Here is an 18494-nt window from a genome sequence, read left to right as displayed (position 1 = left end):
CGTAGAGATTTATGTGGTTCACTACATCTGTTAAAACCATAAAGACATTTTTTGCTAAATCTTGTCTTTTCCAGACGGCCAGACTGTGATATGCAACAAGCGTTGTAATTATGGCTACAACTGTGGACTGTGGTTGATCAGAAAGCTTGAGACTGCTCTTATGTTTAAGTACAGTACTATAATATAGTTATATATATGTAAATGGGTGGTGTTTTTCCTATTTATGGGCACTAAGGAAGTTTTGGAAGTTAAGTGCCTGCATTTTTACTAATTAGATAGTTGTATAATCAGGATTGTAAATGGTTAATATAAATATATATATTTACAAAATGTAAAAACTGCACATTTAAAAAGTTTTACCTGACCAGAGCTGGCCAGCGTGTAACTGAGCTGCTCTACATTTTTGTATAGACATCAATCAGCCGCTGCAGAAGGAATGTTACAGGGTTTCTCCAGGTGTATTGATAAAAATGTATAAATTGTAAATCCTCGCTGTGAAAGAATTTTTGTAGATGTAAAATCTGGAACTCGAGAGGCGTCAAAAAGGAGTTGGATTACCTTGAACTTGGATGATCTTTAGCCAGGGTTAATACCTGTGACTTAATTGGAATTTCAAATCTAATAAAGGTACTGCTGACCCTTTACTGCTGTGTATTTTGTGTTTTCCCTTCTAACACACATTCATGCAAACCAGATGTGTCTACTATGGAGTTGCATTGGCTGTGCCAGATGTTCTGGTGTGCTCAGAGGTGGGCCCGCTCTTTTGCCCCATGAACAAAAAAAAAGTGCCATCCTATGCACTCCCATGGTAGATAAAACGTGAGAAAGGACATCATGTAGGACATCATTCCAGTGAACAAAATGTGGAAAAGTGCCCTTCCAGTAGAGAAAAAGTGATGAATAGCCTTCTAGGGTGGACTTGAGAAAAAGTGCCCTCTAGGGTGCCTTTCGGGTGGACAAAATGTGAGAAAATGCCTTCTAGGGTGCCCTTTCAGAGGACAAAGTGAGAAAAAGTGCCCTCTGGAGTGCCCTTCCAGCGAACAAAATGTGAAAAAAGTGTCCTCTACAGCGCCCTTCTCTGGTCAGAACGTGAAAAAGTGCCCTCTGGGGTGCTCTTCTAGTTGAAGCCACATGATAAAAACAATTTTAATCTAAACCACTGATTGGAACCATCAGAAAGTGCATCACGACTTTCAGGCGCTGGTGCCCTTAATTTCTCCGCCCCTGCCCTTCAGACATCCTGAGTCTGCCACTGGCCAGATGTGCGGTGTCATTCAGTTGTAGGAGAAGAAAAGTCGTGTGGGAACATAGAGGGAGGAGAGGGGCAGTTTATATCTCTGGAAAACAGACGCTCTCTGTGTCTGTTTTCTGCCTTTTTGCCCCCCAACAGCACGGGAGTCGCAGCCTGTCGGAGTGAGCGCGCCGCTGTGGGGCCGCTGTCTCTGCGCGCTGTGACCGGAGGGGGCTGGCTCTCTCTCCTCTGATTGAATCCAGCTGTTGTTTGAGCGCTCGGAGGGGGCCCGTCAATTTGCATTGCTAAATAATCTGTAGAGCCGACCGACAGAGTGGGGCAGAAACTGAACAGTCCATTTTGAAAAGGCAGTCCTTCAACAGTTGGTCAATGTACCGAAGCTTCAGCTCGACCAGACAGCGCTTAATGAAAACCTGGTGTCGGCTTTCGCGTAAAGGCGCATAGTTGGGGGGTGGCGAGAGCCCTGCTGGGAGCGGAGAGGGGATTTGGGGAGAATTTACGGGTCGTCTAAATCTTTCCTTTGAGATGCTTTTTGAAATACGTGGCTTCAGGTTTTGCTGTTGTGCAAGGTCAGTAATCTTTTTTTTAACCTTTGCGTAACGGACTTCTGTTCGCATCCGAGTTGTTTTTGCTTTAGTTATGTGTTTGAATGAATATGTAACGGGATGCTCGCGGCGAGTTCCTGTTTTTGTTTCGACTTCGCTGTCTCTGAAAACTTGAACTCCCCTCTTTGCAGGATGTTGGCAGCTCTGGTATTTATTCTGCTTTGTATCCAGCCCGGACACGGACAGGTAACACCTTTCTGCCACCGAGGTCATGAGATTTCATTCATTTAGACCAAGGTCATGGCCACAGTCTGCAAATGTTGTGTTATTTCATGTTGACTGAGTCAAGATAGCTGATTAAACAGTCAGAAAGTCAATATGTAAAGACAGAAAAGTAGTTTGTGCATATTTAATCATTTTTAATTCCAGTTCATTCTAATTGTGAATTTTCACAATTCCAGGTGACACAAGTTATGAAATATGATCTAAAATAGAACAAAACACTCAAACAGCCTCTTGATCATCTCTCCTCAGACCTGCACAGAGGGTTTTGCATATGACCGCAGGGCGAGACAGTGTATAGGTAAGTGAGATGCCCTCTGCTCTCATATTGTGAAGACTTAGGTTTTGGATAAGTTCCTAAATTTACCACGAAAAGTGAATGCATCACAAGCCCACAGATGTTGCGCATGCAGGAATGGCCTTATCAATGCATTGCTCTGTCTGTACTCCAGATGTGGATGAGTGTCGTACCCTGCCAGATGCTTGCCGAGGAGACATGCGCTGTGTGAACCAGAACGGGGGCTACCTGTGCATCCCGAGGACCCTGTACAGCCAGCCACAGTACAGACCGGAGACCCCGGCCCTGCCCGAGCCGGTTTACCCAGACTCGTCAGTTGGATTTTCAGACACCTTTCTCCCGGCTATACCGAGGTCTGTGGAGCCCAGCTACCCGAGAGTGAGGACCACTGCACAGTGCATCCTGGGATATACTCCTGCAGAGGATGGCACCTGCAATGGTGAGTTACTGCACTCTGATTTCAGTGGTGGAAGAAGTACTCAGATCTTTTCCTCAAGTCAGACTATCAATGACAATGTACAGATACTTCATTACAGTAAAATGTGCTGAAGAACAAAAGTAAAAGTATTTGTTCTGCAGAAAAATGGCTCCTATAACTGATATACTACTATAAATTAGATGAGATGAGTTAATACTGATGTATAAATGTGTAAGCAGTATTTTACTGTTGTAAGAAGCGAGGTGGGGCCACTTTTAACAACTTTATATATCTTGTTAGTTTAGTTGAGAGGTTCCTAACCTGAGGGGTCCTGAGATGGTTAATGGGAGCAGGAAAGAAAAAAAATATATAAGTTCTAATTGAGTTGTCTACAAAACAGATTTAAAAATGTGGAGGAAATACCACATCACCCAAGTCTGTTGGTTTTATTTATCAAAAGTATTCAGCTTTTTCCAAAAGTGCTGCTCATTGTTTTCAGTTGTTTGTTTATACCAGAGACGCACAAAAACCTTGTTTAGTTATTCACAGTGGGTCAGCATGTTTTCCCATTCATCACGGACAGCGAACGCAGCCAATGAGCCTGAAGTCAGTTTGTTGTTTCTGCAGACACAGTGGTTGCACGGTGGGTTGCACGATATTGGATTTTTGTTCATATTTTCCAACAAATTCTGGCCGACTGCCGATACTTATATGTGCACAGATTCTTTTCCACCTAATTGCACAGGACTTCGAGTCTCTCTTGTGGTGGAATTAACATATTATTATGCCTACTGTTATTGTGAAGACCCACTGACAGATGCGGACACATCCACTGGGTAAAATAAGAAAACTACTACTAAAAGGCTTTTTTTTTTCACTGGTGTTCACAAATTTGTCATAATGACAGGGATGACAGCGCTTAAAAAGGTCCAGGATTTATGTTCATCTAAAGGGGGCGCTGGTTCTCTTCCACAGAATGCGCCATGTTGTACGCCATGTTTAGCCCAGAATGGATATTGATGACATGCCGTTATGATCTTGCATCCCCATAAGTTATGTCTTCATACAAACCCATTTGTTCCAGGTTGCATAAGTTAGTGGTTGATAACTGGATGACAGAACAAGTCCTTTTCAGATTATTTAGGGGCCCGAAGGTGCAAAATTTTCCAGCAAAATTTCCAAAGATAAGAGATAAAATGAATTTTGTGTAACAGAAATACTTACTTACTTTTCTACCATGTTTATCATCTCGTAAGGCTTAAGAGTTGTGATGCAACCCTTTAGCAGAATCCTGACCCTTCTGTTGGGAACGACTTTCAGATGAAGGTCCAGTTTTACTCCCCTTCAATCTCTTTGCCATCATTGTTTTCAAAGTCACAGAGACACCAAAAATGAGGATCCCATGAGTTTGACAACATCTTGGAAAAGTGATTCCAGGAGAGTGAATTATAGCCACATTTCCACCACAGGAACTTTCCTCAGGGAACCTTTGGGGGAACTCCGTTCGTAAATTAAGTTTCGTGAATAGTATTTTTCTCCTCAAAAAGTCAATGGTCAAGAACATTACTTTCCAAAAGTACAGTAACTTTGGGGATCTGGCTTGCAGCACTGAACATTTCCAAATGGTTAAAGCCATTTAAAACCATTTTTTGTTCTTATTGTCCTTCAACACATCAACATGGAGTTACAGAAGAGAGCATAGAACATATGGACCGATGACAAAGTTGTGGTTGCAAAAATGACTCGTAAAAACAGCTGTCGTATTTCTTGGACATGCAGCAAGAGATGATAAATATTAAAGGTGGAGTAAGCAATTCTGGAAAAAGACCAGGTCGTCAAATACTGACGCTTTGAGTTGGTTGCTGAGATCAATGAGACTCAACAATCAGCTCCCTCCAGAATCGCTTACTCCACCTTTAAGTCATAAATTATTATGTGTTTTCATACAGCAGTGGACTTAATTGTCTCATCTTCACAGATCAATAGACAACAATGTGCTGAAGGAACTTTTGAGTTCCTTGAAAACCAGTTCCTTGGACGAAAAGTTCTGGTTATTTTGGGTGGAAACGCTTTTTTGATCTTCATCTAAAAGTGATTCTTTACTGGCCAGGATCCTGCCAAAGGGTCACATGATAAATCTGACAGGTTATGAGACAATAAACATGGCAGGAAAACAAAGAATTCTATTTCATCAACACATAATTTGTCTGCTTTCAAACAAATTGATAATTTTTCATCTACAAGCATCCAAATATAAAAGAAATCAATCTGAGAAGGAACTCTTTATTTGAATGTTGAACTGGTTTCATATGCAACTTCCGACAAAGGGGTTGCACACAGATATAGTTTCATTTTAAGAGGTGCAGTGAGGGTTCACATGAAGTTGTAAGAATTATTTCTGCATAATTACCTGGGAGAGATGCAAAGCTAGATTTTGTCTGTCCTCTGCTGCAGCTGTTTGCAGTTCCCAGCCCCTTTGCCGAATCTCTGCTTGAAAGATGAGAATGTTCTGAGCAAGACATTCCCGACATCTGCCACCTCCTGCTGTTTATCAGATGTTAGAGTGAAACTATATCGACGAGGTGACACGAGGGGAAGGTGATAGAGGCCAGGGATTCGGTGTAATTCATTAACGACTGTGGGTTGAACTCCAGGGGAATGCAGGAATCCATCAAGTTGCAGGGACAGATGTTGTTTGATGCTCGCTACAGCGGCGTGTCTGCCGTCACCCAGCCAGAGCAGGGGGAGATTCAACTTCTCACATAGATGAAAATTTCAGCTTTCTGATTGATTCTGTTGAATTTCACAACCACAAAAGATCCCAGCTGTCAGATAAACACCAAATGTCCCAGCTGTCTTAAATACATCTTAACATAATTACCACAGTGTGTCCAGCTGGGACAAGCTGTTGAAAATGGCCTCTTTACAGTCCATCTGGGGCGTTTTTCTGTCATTTCGGATAAATCAGCCGTGACCGTGTAATGAGTGGAAAATGTACACATATAGTACAGTTTTCTTGCACTAAAGAGAGCTTTAGAGTTTACCTCATGCACAAATACGGACTGTTTCTCTTTGTAGGGGAGAAGGCCTGTCAGGGAATCGGCTCACAACCTTGTTTGGGTAAACTACACCATCAGAGAGCCAAAGATGAGGTCATTTGTGGCCAAATCTGTGCCCAAGTCGGGCCTGGAGAACAGGCATACCTCTGTGGGGGCCAATCCTAACGAGTCCTCACACCCCGAAAGGCTGGTGTGTGTGTGTGTGGTGATGTAATGGGTTGTTGATTGATGCTGCTACGGGGCACTAATTACACAGACTGTGACTTCCTGTCTGAACCTGCAACAAACATGGCTTTGTCTTTAAGTTAATGGGACTGCACTCCATCAATGTCATGGCGCCAATCTCGGAGAACAATAGAACAAATTAGCCCTCGGGTATGCGTTTGTGCTTCCGTGAGCCTATTTTTCCAAGGTTAGATAGTACTGCAGACCTTTTACGAGCAGCGTTATGGTGTGTTTTGCATCAGATCACAAAATATACAAAAAGACATTATTGTTTATCTCCTCCTGGTGTATCTAGCCATCCAAAGACACTTTCCAAAACCGTGTGCATTAATATGCTGTAACGACTCACAGTCTAGCTGCAGGGATTTGCTTTAATTCAGCCACAAGAGTATGAGTAAGCTTGGCCACTGACGTTGGATGATAAGGCCAAGGTTGCCAGGTCTGTGCGACAAAACCAGCCAAATGGCAGATCGAAACCAGCCCAAAACAGCCCAACGCCCAATAAAACTGGCGCCGGCAGGCAGACAGCCGTGTCGTATTTGTGTGTGTTTAGGTGAGCGTTCATGTGCCAGATTCGTGTGTATGTCCTTATCTGGAGTCAGTTTGGTAGGATTTTGGTTTAAATACATTTCAAATGTGTATTTATAGATATTATTAATTTCAGTTGCATGCAAAATAGATTCACCCAACCAGCAGGCAAAAAAATCATCCCACAGCAACACTTCATAGTACCCCTATCCTGCAGGAAAAACACAGACCTGGCAATCCTGGATGAGGCCTGGCTTGCAGTTGGTGTTGAAGCTCATCCCAAAGGAACTGGATGGGGTTGAGGTCATGGTTCTGCGCAGACCACTCAAGTTCTTCCATGCTAATCATTTCTTTGCAGACCTGGTTTTGTGAACAGGAGCGGGGGGGCATTGCCATGTTGATATAGGAAAGGGTCTTCCCCCAAACTGTTGACTCAAAGCTGGAAACCAGATCATAGTCTTAAGTTGTTGTATTCTGTAGCACTGACACTTTTCAGTAAAACAATGGTTCAGTGTTTTCAGAAATGTGCGCATTTGCTTTTTTGCCAAACATCAGATGAGAAGATTGACACCACTGGCTGTACTGTAGCCGGTTAGCTTAAGTAACAAAAATGTGTGTACAAGGGCAAGAAAGAGTCCCAACTTGCCATCACATCTTGCATTTTTTTACACATCAGTTTTTCTATGGATTAAACAAACAAGATAAAGAGGTGCTGGTTGGAGAATTTTGATACTCTCACAGAAGTTCCCAAACTTTTTCAGCAGGAGACCCAAAGGAGAAGCTGTGGACAGAATGTCAGCATGTCAATCGCAGCTAGCAAGATAACGTCAGCGATCACAGTTAACATCGACAAGTGATGATAGCTAGTTAGCAACACATCAGTCCCCAGCTAACAGACGCACAAAACAATTCACATGCTACACAAACATGTGACTGACTTACTTTCCCACTGTCAAAATACCATCTCTTGAAAATCTCTTGCCATGATGCTGAGAATGTTATATTTATATTGTTTACTTTTGTATATCCATGCTAATTGGTGACCCAATATAAAGGGTCTGTGACCCATTTTAGGTGCCAGCCCGAAGTTTGGAAAAATCTGCAGAAGCAAGGTAGCTGTGTCCCCTCTGTTTTCAGTCTTTATACTATGAAAAGCTAACTCTGGCTTCTGAGCGCAGCTTCATATTGAATGGACAGATATGGGAATGTTAGCAATCTTGTCATCAAACTCTCATCAAGAAATGTGTTGCTCACAAAACGTTTACACAAAACAAACTATTCCTTTTGCTGGAATTAAAGGGTCTTGCCCAAAGCAGACCGAAAGTCTGCAACAATATGTGGCCGGGGTATCCAACACATGTTTCCAAGAACAATGCACAAGATAAACCACAGATTTCACTGAGAACACTATGAGAACTACATTCTCCCAAAGAAAAAAAACGTCTCTATGAAAACTGTTTACAGCAAGGTTTATAGATAATCTAGAGGGGAACAGTTGCTTTTATTCACTTTTATTACTGGCCTGATTGCAGAAATTTTTGAGGGAGATATCTCAAAACTTCTGCACATAAGAGCAAAACTACTTGCTTGACCAGACAGTACGAGTGACAGCTGAGAATTTACTCAAGGACACTTTTACAGACTGTCACGTGAACCACCAAGTCAAATAAGTCAAATGATTCCTCCAGAGTTCAGCTCTCGTCTTGTGTTTTAAATTTCACGTGGGACTATGCTGCTCATTTCCGCTCATAACTTAAGTTTTTGGGGATTTTCATGTTTTTACTTGAGCTGAAGGATTACATGCTCCTTTGTGGCTTCAGAAACATTTCCGACCTTGTGGGCTTTTGAAACCAACAGACAAACTCAAAAGTGCATGATAGTAAAACAAGACTCTTGGTGACATTTTATTTCCCGTATGTGTTTTAATAGTGTATGATGAACACAGCTGACATGTCAAAGACGTCCGTGTATTGTGTCACATGATAACCAGCTAGTTTTAGGCCCATCCTGTCTTGTAATGCCACTTTGTACAACGAGATGTGATAGTCAGTCACCTCAGTAACACTGAGGAAGTTTTCTTGCCCGGTTTGGCACCCCGGGAGCTGACCCTCCTGCAACCCATGGTCAGGCCTGTGGAGGTGGGCCCTGATTGATGCCCAACCTTCTTCTTGCTCCTCTTCTGCTTCTCGTGTCCCTGCCTGAACCTGCTGCGCTTTATTTGTCCCCGAAGTCAGAGTCCTGGTCGGAACCACTGTTAATCACATCAGTACTGTATCCCTTGATTTTACACTAACCTCCGTCGGTCACAGAGGCTGCGTTTGGCCGCGTCCAGCCATGTTCATTGCAAGGCTGAGTCCACTTGCCCAGCTAGCTGCACAGCTAATTAGCTAATGACAGCTACAGTTAGCAGTATTTAGCAGTTATTGTATTGATGTGCTGACTTCTATTTGTTTGGAGACTCATAGCAGCTGCAGTTAGCTGTATTTAGCCCTTATTCTAGAGATACATTGCCCCTATTTGTTTGGAGTCTAATTGCAGTTGCCAGTATTTAGCAGCGCCTATGGTCATACACTGTCCTTTATTTGTTTGGTTTGTTTGGCCGCTACTAGAGTTAGTTAGCAGATACTCTGGGGATACACTGCCCCCTAGTTGTTTGGACTATAAATTCAACAGGTAGTCAATTCTTACATCCTACACCTTTAACAGCTAATTTGGAATTATTCTGAATCAGTTTGTGTACAAATTTGGTAGTTTAACTGTTTAGGTTTTCTCAGTTTTCCTGCAACATTCAAGTGTTTCAAACAAATCCCATCAATCATGTCTTCCCTGAAACTGATCAGGATTGTCAGAAGCAGCCCATGAAACAGTCTATATAAGGAGCTGAACTGAAACGCTCCTGCAGCCTGTGTGTGTGTGTGTGTGTGTGTGTGTGTGTGTGTGTGTGTGTGTGTGTGTGTGTGTGTGTGTGTGTGTGTGTGTGTGTGTGTGTACATTGGAGATCTGCAGTAAGGCTTACACATGGGGTGCAGATGAGGACCATTCAGAGAGGTTTTGACTGGTAACTGCTAGCAGGTGCCGGGGCCTTGTAGCTGTTGGCAAGTGGCCGAGCGCTCTGGGCCTCCTCCACCCCCATGAAGGGCCACTGGTCCAAGTTGGCACAAAGGGCAACAGTCTCACCGACAGACTTTATCACTTATCATAGCTGCCTGTCCAAACAAAGAGCCAGGCACCCACCCAGTTCCCCCACCGGTTTTCTAGAGATTGGTGACTTCATGGTCTGAGAACCATAAACAGGTTGGAATTTTTGATTTGTCATATCCTCATAAGGAAATGTGACTATTATGATGGAGTGTGTGAGCTGCTCCAGGGGCGTCAAAGGAATTCAGATTGTAATCTGAGAAATCTTTAATCTTTTGCAAAAACAATTGTAAATCGGCACTGTATTGAAATGTTAACTGTTGTGTTAAGAGGTGGTGGTGAAAACCTGAGTGATGGAGAAACAGACTTTTGACTATAAGATTGTCGGAGCTTATACAAAGTCAGCAGGGGAAATTCTAGTCTAGTGGGAATGCTGTTGAGCAATGCATGAAAACCTGAAAAGCTGCAGCACAATTACCACCAGTAGACTGTGTAGCTTTTACAACTTGTAAAAGGCAAATTATTCCCAAACAAAATTTCCCATTCCCACCCCACTCAAAAGCAGCTTACTTAGAATTATACCAAAACATTAAAAGACCAGTGTGTACACCAAGTCTATTCAACTAGCACTCTTTAATTTTTCTTTGGCCTGCAAAATGCTGAAGTCAAGTAAATATATTTGGCCCACTTTAGGATTTTTTTTTTAATATTTGTTTTGTTATGCATCATATTTGACATTCTTTCATGTACAGAAATGGTTCTATACTCTGTCAGTCAACCCTTAAAAGGAGGCTCTCCAGGTGTCACTTTTGTTTAGATTTTAAGTATGAACAGAAACAGAAAAAACATCTACTCACACTCAAAGTTAGACGAGTATTATAAGAAAGTAAGAGATGTCTTGGAGTTCATGTGCTAAACATCAATTTGTTTGAGCTGCATAATAAATTCTACCATAATAACCATCTATCTATCTAGTTAAGATTTTATTTATTTAGTTATTTTTGTCTGTTTCTTGTCTGCTCCTTTGTGTGGCCATATGTCAATTTTTGACACTTTTATGTTATTTGGCTGCTGAATTAGTCCAACTTCCCTTTAGACTGAGTAAAATACTCATTCCATCCATCCATCCATCCATCCATCCATCCATCCATCCATCCATCCATCCATCCATCCATCCATCCATCCATCTTATTTTCAACAGGTTTTTGTTTTGTTTATTTATATTTTTAAAAAAGAAAAAAAATCTAATAACAGCATCTCCTCTCTCTGCTCTGCTTCTTCTCTTCATCCAGACATTGATGAATGTGAGACAAACTCTCATCACTGTAACCCCACCCAGGTCTGCATCAACACATCAGGTGGCTACACCTGTTCCTGCACTGAGGGATACTGGCTCATCGGTGGACAGTGCCAGGGTGAGTAAACTGTTGTATACCTTTGTCAAATTAATTGTGAAGGAGTGAATCTGCATAATTTAGTCAATCACTCTCAGTCTCAATTCAGTCTCACATTACATGCAACTGACATTAGTTCTGAAATATTTAAAAAGCACAGCACGTGATACATCATAATGAACTTTGCTGTTTTACATGAATGCAGAAACAGACAGAACTAGTAGACTGTGGTGCATTTAAGGAAGCTCTGACATTTGGAAGTCAGGTCTATTTACAGGCTATTATATTCACAAGCTATGTTGTTCGGAAAAAAAAATCTGGAAGGCAATCAGGAGATAAAACATTGGGAAAAGTGATTAACATAAAAAATAGGTTCATGTTCAGCTGCTGATTCTGTTCTGTGGTATTTACCCTGAATTCACCAACAAGAAATAGTTATCATGCAGCACCAGTTACTTGCAAGCAGGTTCCTAGTTTCTGCAATACTGTAATGAATCTTATGGCAGCCTTGAAGGTACAAAATGGATCTGGCAGTAAAGTGGATTGGACATGATTTGTACTTAATGGCTTAAACCACCAAAGTGATCCATCACACACATATTTGTATAAGTAGTGTAAACAAATGAGACCATGGCTAAGTAGGGATATCAGTGCAAGTATGTCCTAAAAAAAACATCATATTACTTGCAAGCACTGTTTTGTCCTGGTTTAAAAAAAAAAAAGCCACACAGCCCCTGACAGCTTTAGCTCTCCTCCAGCACAACAGCGCCCTCTTCATGTTATGTGCAGTAAAGCAGCTTAGCAAGCTAATTAGCAAGATAATAAAGTGTTATGTCATTTTCACTCCACTGATAGGGTTTTTTATTTATATCCCAGCAAACAGACCTACACAAATATGAATATCTTATGGTTCATAACAGGTTTGTCTCTTTCTTTTTGACCAGATATTGATGAATGTCGCTATGGTTACTGCCAACAGCTGTGTGCCAACGTCCCAGGCTCTTATTCCTGCTCCTGTAACCCCGGCTTCATCCTCAACCCGGACAGTAGGACCTGCCAAGGTACACACACACAGATAAACGCACATGCACACGTCCATGCTGTGTACCAATGTTGTATTAATTTAAACTCCCACTGTGCCACCGTCGTTCCTCCAGATGTTGACGAGTGTGTAGATGAACCGTGCAGTCACGGCTGCTTCAACACGTACGGCTCCTTTATGTGCAACTGTGACGAGGGATTCGAGTTGGCCGCCGACGGTACTACTTGCATCGGTGAGACCAGCTGGTTGTGGGTTTTGTGTTTTCATTTTGTAATTTTGTATTTCATTTGAACAGGGAGACACATTTCTACATTTGAATTAGTCATTTCATGACTTTGGAATATAAAGTGAAGTTTGTCTTCACAGCATTTGATGCATGTTAAGCATTAAAGGGAAAGTTCTACCCAAAATCAAAAAAATATATTTTTCCTCTGGCCTGTAGTGCTGTTTATCCATCTAGAATTTATTGGTGAGAATTGCTGAGTTCTGGAGATATTGGCTCTAGAGATGTCTGCCTTTCCTGCAATATAATGGAACTAGAAAGCACTCAGCTTGTGGTGCTCAGTGCACCAAAAAATAGATTTGAAAAACTCATAAAAACATCAGTGTCTCTCTCCAGAAAGACCAGACCCAGTTATTCAAGATAATCCAAGATAACATACCCATAGAAGGAAGTGTGCATCTACTCATGGATGAGAGGTTACAGCTCAGCTGAGGCGGACACCATTAATGTTCAAATCCTGCCCTGTCACAAGCGTGATGCACGCTTTCTTTTATGTGATAATACAGCTGGTCGGTGGTAGAATGAAAATAGTTCTTATGTGAAACTGCAGCAAAGTTTGTGGATTATGCTGAGAAACTGGGTAACGATTTTCAAATGTATGTATTTATTTCTGCTTAAGTGACTTATATTCTGGATGTTTAATCAATGCATCACAATAACAATACAGTTAACCCAAATATTGCATGTAATTTCAAGACAGTTATAAAACGAATGATTTGGATTTGGATTTTTGAGTAGAATATTACCCGTGAATGTTGCATCAAAGTTTTCCTGACATTTTAGAAGCTTCTAATACACTTCCATGTCTGTATTATATACAGTATATTTTTTCATTTTCAGCAATCATGCATTCTTAACAGCCTTCTTTTCTGATGAATCTATTGGTGTCATCTCCCTAAGTGAAGGCTCTGTGAATTTCTTTCAAATAATCTAAACTCTAAAGGCAAAATAAGAACAATTTTCAGTTGCTGTTTGTGCAGAAAAATAAGCAGATATGAGCGGATGCAGGCACCGCCACACACTTGTGGTGGAGTGGGTGAGATTGACTATTTTTGTGAGGCTACATATTTGTTCTTTGGGAAAATTCTGCATAGTATGCCCTTAAAAACAACAAGTTCATTTAGGTTTCTTCACAGAAATTAAAGAAATGCTGCAACATAGAGCCCCAGGGTTGGAAATCAGTGATGCAGACAGACAACATTCTCACCGAAAGCCTCTTTAAATCTGCATGTCTGTGGACTGTGGGAGGACAGAGAGCACCCAGAGGACATCCACACGGACTAGACAGGCTTCAGTCAACCTTTTCACTGTGAGGCAGACGGGCTGACCACTGAGCCTTCATCTTTTTCTGATGGGCATTAATCCTGTTTTTTTTTCATTCCCTCTAGACTTGGATGAGTGCAGCTTCTCTGAGTTTCTGTGTCAGTACAGATGTGTGAACACTCCCGGTTCTTTCTCCTGCGTCTGTCCACCAGGATATTATGTATACGAGGACGGCAGGAGTTGTGAAGGTAAAGTTCAGGGCAGAAGATAAAAAAAAAACAAAGTCACTACTTTGCAGTGACTGCACTGAAAAAATGTTGTAATGTGTAAATTTCACAGCAGTTTGGATGCAGAGGGCAAATATTTGGGCAGCTATGATACTGAATTTTACTGAATATTGCTCAAAAGCCTGCATGGACCTGCCTTGATTTATACAGAAATTCTTTTTCTTATCAGGAAAGTTTCGAATAAAATTAATTCTGTAATATTTCTGTGATAAAAAACTACCTTAATTGAGGTTTCTTTCTGCTACAAGATATTTAGGAAAATTAAGGTTTCATATAGACTAGCTGCACATATTAATTATCTGTTTAGTGATCAACATCAGCTAATTTTTTAAAACAAGTGTCACTTTATTTATTATTATGATGTGCTGTATTTGTTTTCTGTATCATATATCATATTGTTGATGCTTTAATGCTGTTTGTCTGATGCTGATGACGATGATGATGATGGTGATGATGTTTTAACTGACTTTAACTGTTGTGTGTTTGATTTTGAAGATATCAATGAATGTGACACTGGTAACAACACCTGTACAACAGCACAAGTATGTTTCAATTTCCAGGGAGACTATACATGCCTGAATCCTTTACAGTGTGACCTTCCTTACATCGAAGTCGGTGACAAGTGAGTGTTTCCGCTCCAACCGCATCTGTGTTTCACTGCATTTAAGTTCACTGTGGCGCAGCCAAAACTGCCACAGTTATATTCTCCTTATCTTAACCTCCCCGTGTGTCTCGTTCTCTGCAGTCAGTGCATGTGTTCGGCTGAGAACCCTGCCTGCAGGGACAAACCCTTCACTATTCTGTACCGACACATGGACCTGTCGTCGGGGCGCAGTGTGCCTGCAGACATCTTCCAGATGCAGGCCACCACGCGCTACCCCGGCGCCTTCTACATCTTCCAGATAAAGTCGGGCAACGATGGACGAGAGTTTTACATGAGGGTGAGCACTTCAGGATGACACTAACCCGTAGATGTGACGGTGAAAGAACACAGCGATGTGATAATATCTTATGCTGAAATGTCACAGAGAGACATCACTTTTTGAGCTTGTCTCCTTTCGTGTAGCTTTTTGTGCATGTAGAAGGTCTGCAAAGTTGCAAAGCTTTAAGTCCACCAAGGACCGCTCTCCCACAGAAAACACTGCTCCTGAACTGACTAAAACACCTCATTTTATAATCCAGCCTTTACTCTGTTACTTGGTGACATCATGTTGTAACACATTTGCATAATGTGCAGCAAGTTTGGAACACATAGATGCATGAAAACCTTTCAGTAGAAACCCAAAACGAAAGTCTGAGCATGAAAATGAGCATAACATGGCCTCTTTAACGCCTCAGAGGAATAAAATCACACATTATCATGACATGTATAAACTGAATTCCATTTCTGGTGTGGGGGATATTTCACTGGAAATCATATAAATGTTGCACAAGAAGTGGTGGGTTTTATGTTTCTGACAGAAGCAAGCAACTACAGTTTAGAGAGAGAGCAAGAACTGGGTAGTAAATATGATTTACTGTGGAAAACAGCGCTCCCTACAGAAACTTAAACTCTGTTCAGAACTGAGCAGGAAACTTCAGTGCTGTTTGAGTGTTAAGCAATCTGTAAAATGCAGAAATACCACAGCTGTGAATGTTTAGTGACCCAGGATGCTGCCAAAATCTTTTTTTTTGTTTGTTTGCTTTTCAGTCTGGGGTTGTATTTGCTGTATGTGATTTTGGTGTTTATTACTGAGGTTAACAGTAAGCAAGTCGTAACAGAACCACTTCACAAATAAGACTGAAATGCACTAACAGTGCAACACCCATTTTTTAATTTACTTCCTATTAAGGAAACAATTTCCCAGAACCCAAAGTGACAGAGAGTTTCTTTTGTCAGTCAGTCCAAATCCCAAAGATTCTTCATTTATTATCATAAATGACCAAAAAAAAAGCAGCAAATCCTTACATTTAAGAAGCTGGAAACGAAAAAAAAAGATGTTTTTGCTTGAAAAAGTTACTGAAACAATTAATAAGATTATCAAAATAGTTTGCAACTAATTTTCTTTTGATCAATTAATAGATGAAGCAGCTTAACATTGCAGCTCTAATGGGACAAATTTGGCAGTTACAACACAATAAGGAACATATTTTGAGGGTTATACTAAAGTCTGTGGTTTGGGAGCACTATAACACATGTAGGGACTGTAGTAATTACCATGTTTTGGGGCTTTTACACCAAATTTGGTGATTTGGATGCACTGTAATAAGATTTTTTTTTTTTTTTACTGCTATGCCATATTTGGGGGATTTTAGGGCACTGTGAAAAAATGTATTGCATGAAATTACAAATTTCTGAGGATTTTTTTAATTAGTCACCAAAGAATAATAATCCCAACAAATAACTTTATGTATGTTTGGATTTAGAGTCTCTGTCATATGTTCAACTCCACTTCACTGACTTTCTTTTAAATAAACATATAGGTTTACGTTTAAAAAGCTCACATTAAAAACAAAAGAGAGCAAGTACTTGACCCTCAGTCAAGTTTTGAGCTATATCACTTTGTTATAGGTGTGATTCTCAACAGATTCTGAATATAAAAATGAATTATCCAGCTCTAATATCACATTTTGAGAGACCGACAGGCTTTTTTTTGTTCCAAAAGAGACATTTTGACACATCACAGTAGCAGAGTCACAGGTCTTAATAATAACATGAATGGTGGCTAAATTCCTGAGACACTTGAACAGCAGTTGTTAATGTTATTAGTAATAGTTTTGATGTGAAAAGGGGTACAGTGCCTGTAAAGGAGGATGAAGCACCTGACCTGTCAGTGCAGCGTGCAGCCAGTAGATGGTGCAATACGTGTGTGTAATGTGTTTGGGAGGGGGCTTTTTATTTCACAAATATGTTAAATGTAGAAACTTTTGGGAGGATTTCAAACTGTAGCATGATTTAAATAACCATGAGATTTTATGCAGTAATATTACATTGAGTTACACTATGTTGTCCTTGCATGAATAAGCCCCGGTCTGTGACCTTTTCCACTATGGAAAACACATTAACTTTCCTTGACTTTGTGCTTGTGTTTGCTGGTTGTACATAATAAGACAAAAGCCCTGAGCTCAGTCTTGGATTTCCTCCATCATGTGCAGCTGTCAGATTCAGCGGTTTCCTGTGCTTCATTCCTCACGTTCCTCTCCCGTCTTCTGTCTCTTACAGCAAACCAGTAATGTGAGCGCCACGCTCGTCTTGTCACGGCCCATCAAGGGACCGAAGGAGGTGGTGCTGGACCTGGAGATGGTCACGGTCAACAACGTCATCAACTTCAGAGGCAGCTCCATCATACGTCTGACGATATTTGTCTCAGAGCACCCGTTCTGAGCATCCCAAATGAACTTAATCGCCCCGGAGAGTCGAGCTGCACTCATCTGATCTGCAGCTGAGTCAGTGGTTTGTTTGAGACAGCTCACCTGTTCTTTTGTTTTGTTTTTTTTAAAGTCATTATGTCATCCTCACTAAAGACACGTCCGATAAAGACTCAGCAAAGATCAGCTGATGGGAAAGCATCCTTGTGCTCGAATCCCCGCCCTGGTTTAATGGACACTGAGCTTTTATGGCTGCGATATGGACTTTCAACACAGAGGGATATTTATGGTGTACAATTTCTGACATCCTATTCTATTTAGAAAATGACCTGAAAATGATGGGAATTACCCTCACTGAGTGCCAGTGTATACACAATACAGTTTTCCCCAGTTGTCTGTGAATTTTCATCCCTTCAGATAAGCTGTGAAAGTGACTTTTATATTCCTAAATTGAAGAGCTGTCATTGCATCCTGAGTGCCATCAGATCGTTGTCGTGTTTTGAGGAGGAGATGGGAGGAGAATCTGAGCAGAAGTGTAATTGTGCATTTGCAGTGGCAGTATTTGAAATGATGTAACAACCAGTCATTAACTGAATTATTGATCACAATTTCTTTTAGACCAATAAATGTCTTCACCACATAACTGTCGCTGGCATGAACAGGCTCGTCAACTCCTGAAACAACATCAAACCTGGGGGTTTAACAAATTTTTGGGGAGATCACCAAATTTGAGGACTTTGATCTACAGCTAATTTATAATGTAAAATTTGGGGGGACTGTAACAAATTATTGGATCATTAATAATGTTTGGGACACAAATTTGGGGGTTTTGGGGGTACTGTAACAAATTTGGGGATTATATAAAATTATAAATTTGGATACATAGGATAGAACAAATTCTGCGATTATATCAGCAAATTTTGGAGCACAATACTGAGTTTTGGCAATGGGAGAGCTCTAACACAAAATCTATCAATAAGCACATTTTCGGGACACCAAATTTGTGGGACTTGGGTGCACAATAACAACACCACATCACTACACAACTGTCCCTGGTGTGAGCAGGTTTCTGCACTCTTGAAACTACAGCAAATTTGGGGGTAATGTAAGATTTAAGCAATCAAATCAAATC

The 18494-nt window shown here is 41.0% G+C and overlaps 1 protein-coding gene across 1 annotated transcript; it reads left to right on the top strand.

The window, feature by feature from the left end:
• Positions 1 to 1308: 1308 nt before the first annotated feature.
• fbln5 (fibulin 5) lies at positions 1309 to 18005 on the top strand. Its single transcript, XM_084742820.1, has 11 exons — positions 1309 to 1821; positions 1989 to 2043; positions 2332 to 2380; positions 2532 to 2816; positions 11038 to 11160; positions 12084 to 12200; positions 12297 to 12413; positions 13853 to 13975; positions 14510 to 14636; positions 14760 to 14955; positions 17217 to 18005. The coding sequence occupies exons 1-11, from the start codon at positions 1778 to 1780 to the stop codon at positions 17376 to 17378; spliced, it is 1398 nt and encodes a 465-aa protein (XP_084598946.1). The 5' UTR covers positions 1309 to 1777; the 3' UTR covers positions 17379 to 18005.
• Positions 18006 to 18494: the final 489 nt, after the last annotated feature.

Source organism: Lutjanus erythropterus, chromosome 18 (assembly GCF_056507025.1).
Source record: "Lutjanus erythropterus isolate fLutEry1 chromosome 18, fLutEry1.hap2, whole genome shotgun sequence".
NCBI lineage: Eukaryota > Metazoa > Chordata > Actinopteri > Lutjaniformes > Lutjanidae > Lutjanus > Lutjanus erythropterus.
This window is presented reverse-complemented; position numbering and strand designations above follow the sequence as displayed.